Source organism: Pteropus alecto, unplaced genomic scaffold (genome assembly GCF_000325575.1).
Source record: "Pteropus alecto unplaced genomic scaffold, ASM32557v1 C18329956, whole genome shotgun sequence".
Lineage (NCBI taxonomy): Eukaryota > Metazoa > Chordata > Mammalia > Chiroptera > Pteropodidae > Pteropus > Pteropus alecto.
In genome coordinates this window covers 1-1,119 of record NW_006492022.1, presented here as the reverse complement: position 1 = coordinate 1,119, position 1,119 = coordinate 1, and the positions used below count along the sequence as shown (strand labels likewise).

General features: G+C 33.4%; 1 protein-coding gene across 1 annotated transcript; it reads left to right on the top strand.

Annotated features, from left to right (window-relative positions):
• Window positions 1–3: 3 nt before the first annotated feature.
• On the top strand, window positions 4–588 carry LOC102890707 (olfactory receptor 6C75-like; the record flags this gene model as incomplete). Its single annotated transcript, XM_006925241.1, has 1 exon — window positions 4–588. A coding segment is annotated over one exon (585 nt), but the record flags the coding sequence as incomplete, so codon positions are not given.
• Window positions 589–1,119: the final 531 nt, after the last annotated feature.

The following is a 1,119-nucleotide window of genomic DNA, read 5'->3' as shown; positions in this document are numbered from 1 at the left end:
TATGACCGCTATGTGGCCATCTGCAAACCTCTACATTACACCACCATCATGAGCAGCAGAGTCTGTATCCTTCTTGTCTTTAGCTCTTGGCTCGCAGGATTCCTGATCATTTTTCCACCAATAATTCTACTGATGCAATTGAATTTCTGTGCCTCCAATGTAATTGATCATTTTATCTGTGATTCTTCTCCAATTTTGCAGCTTTCTTGCACGAACACTAGCTTTCTCGAATTCATGGCATTTTTTTTAGCTGTGGTAACACTTATGGTCACCTTAACACTAGTTATTCTCTCCTACACATACATCATCCGTGCAATTGTGAGAATTCCTTCCACGAGTCAAAGGAAGAAAGCTTTTTCCACTTGTTCCTCCCACATGATAGTTGTCTCCCTCTCTTACGGTAGCTGCATTTTCATGTACATTAAGCCTTCTGCAAGGGAGAGAGTGTCTTTAAGCAAAGGGGTAGCTGTGCTCAATACCTCAGTGGCTCCTCTTTTGAATCCTTTCATATATACACTAAGAAACCGGCAAGTGAAGCAAGCCTTCAAGAACATGATCCAGAGAATGGCCTTTTCTTCAAATAAATGAATGTGATTATGTGAAATATGTACTCCTGTTAGCAAAGCTGAATAAAACTCTTTGCCCTTCTCCAGATAAGTTATTTGAAAACCTCATTTCATTATGGCATTTAGGCATGTTTATATACTGTCAATGTCTGTTTTCTTAATAGTCTAAAAACAAGGTCCTAACTACTTTAAGTTATAGAGAAAATGGTCAATTTCTTACCTTTATAACTGAATTTTAGAAAAGTCAATAATCTCCATTGTTTCTCATATCATAGCAAGGTATATTATAAATCTATCCAAAATGTAAAGATTGTTAGAATATAAGAAGCTTGCTAAAAACCACATACAAATAGAAAACTTATTTTATGTGAAATAAAAATATGTGTTTTAATTAATATCTCTATAATTTTTCTTCCATGTCACCAATAAAAATGTGTTACATAATTGTTGTCTATTTGAATTTGCCAATAAAATATAGTTATAGTATTAGAAAATTAAATAAAAATTTAAGATAAAATGTTTTGTCAGAAATTTTATCTTTGCAATTGGAAAT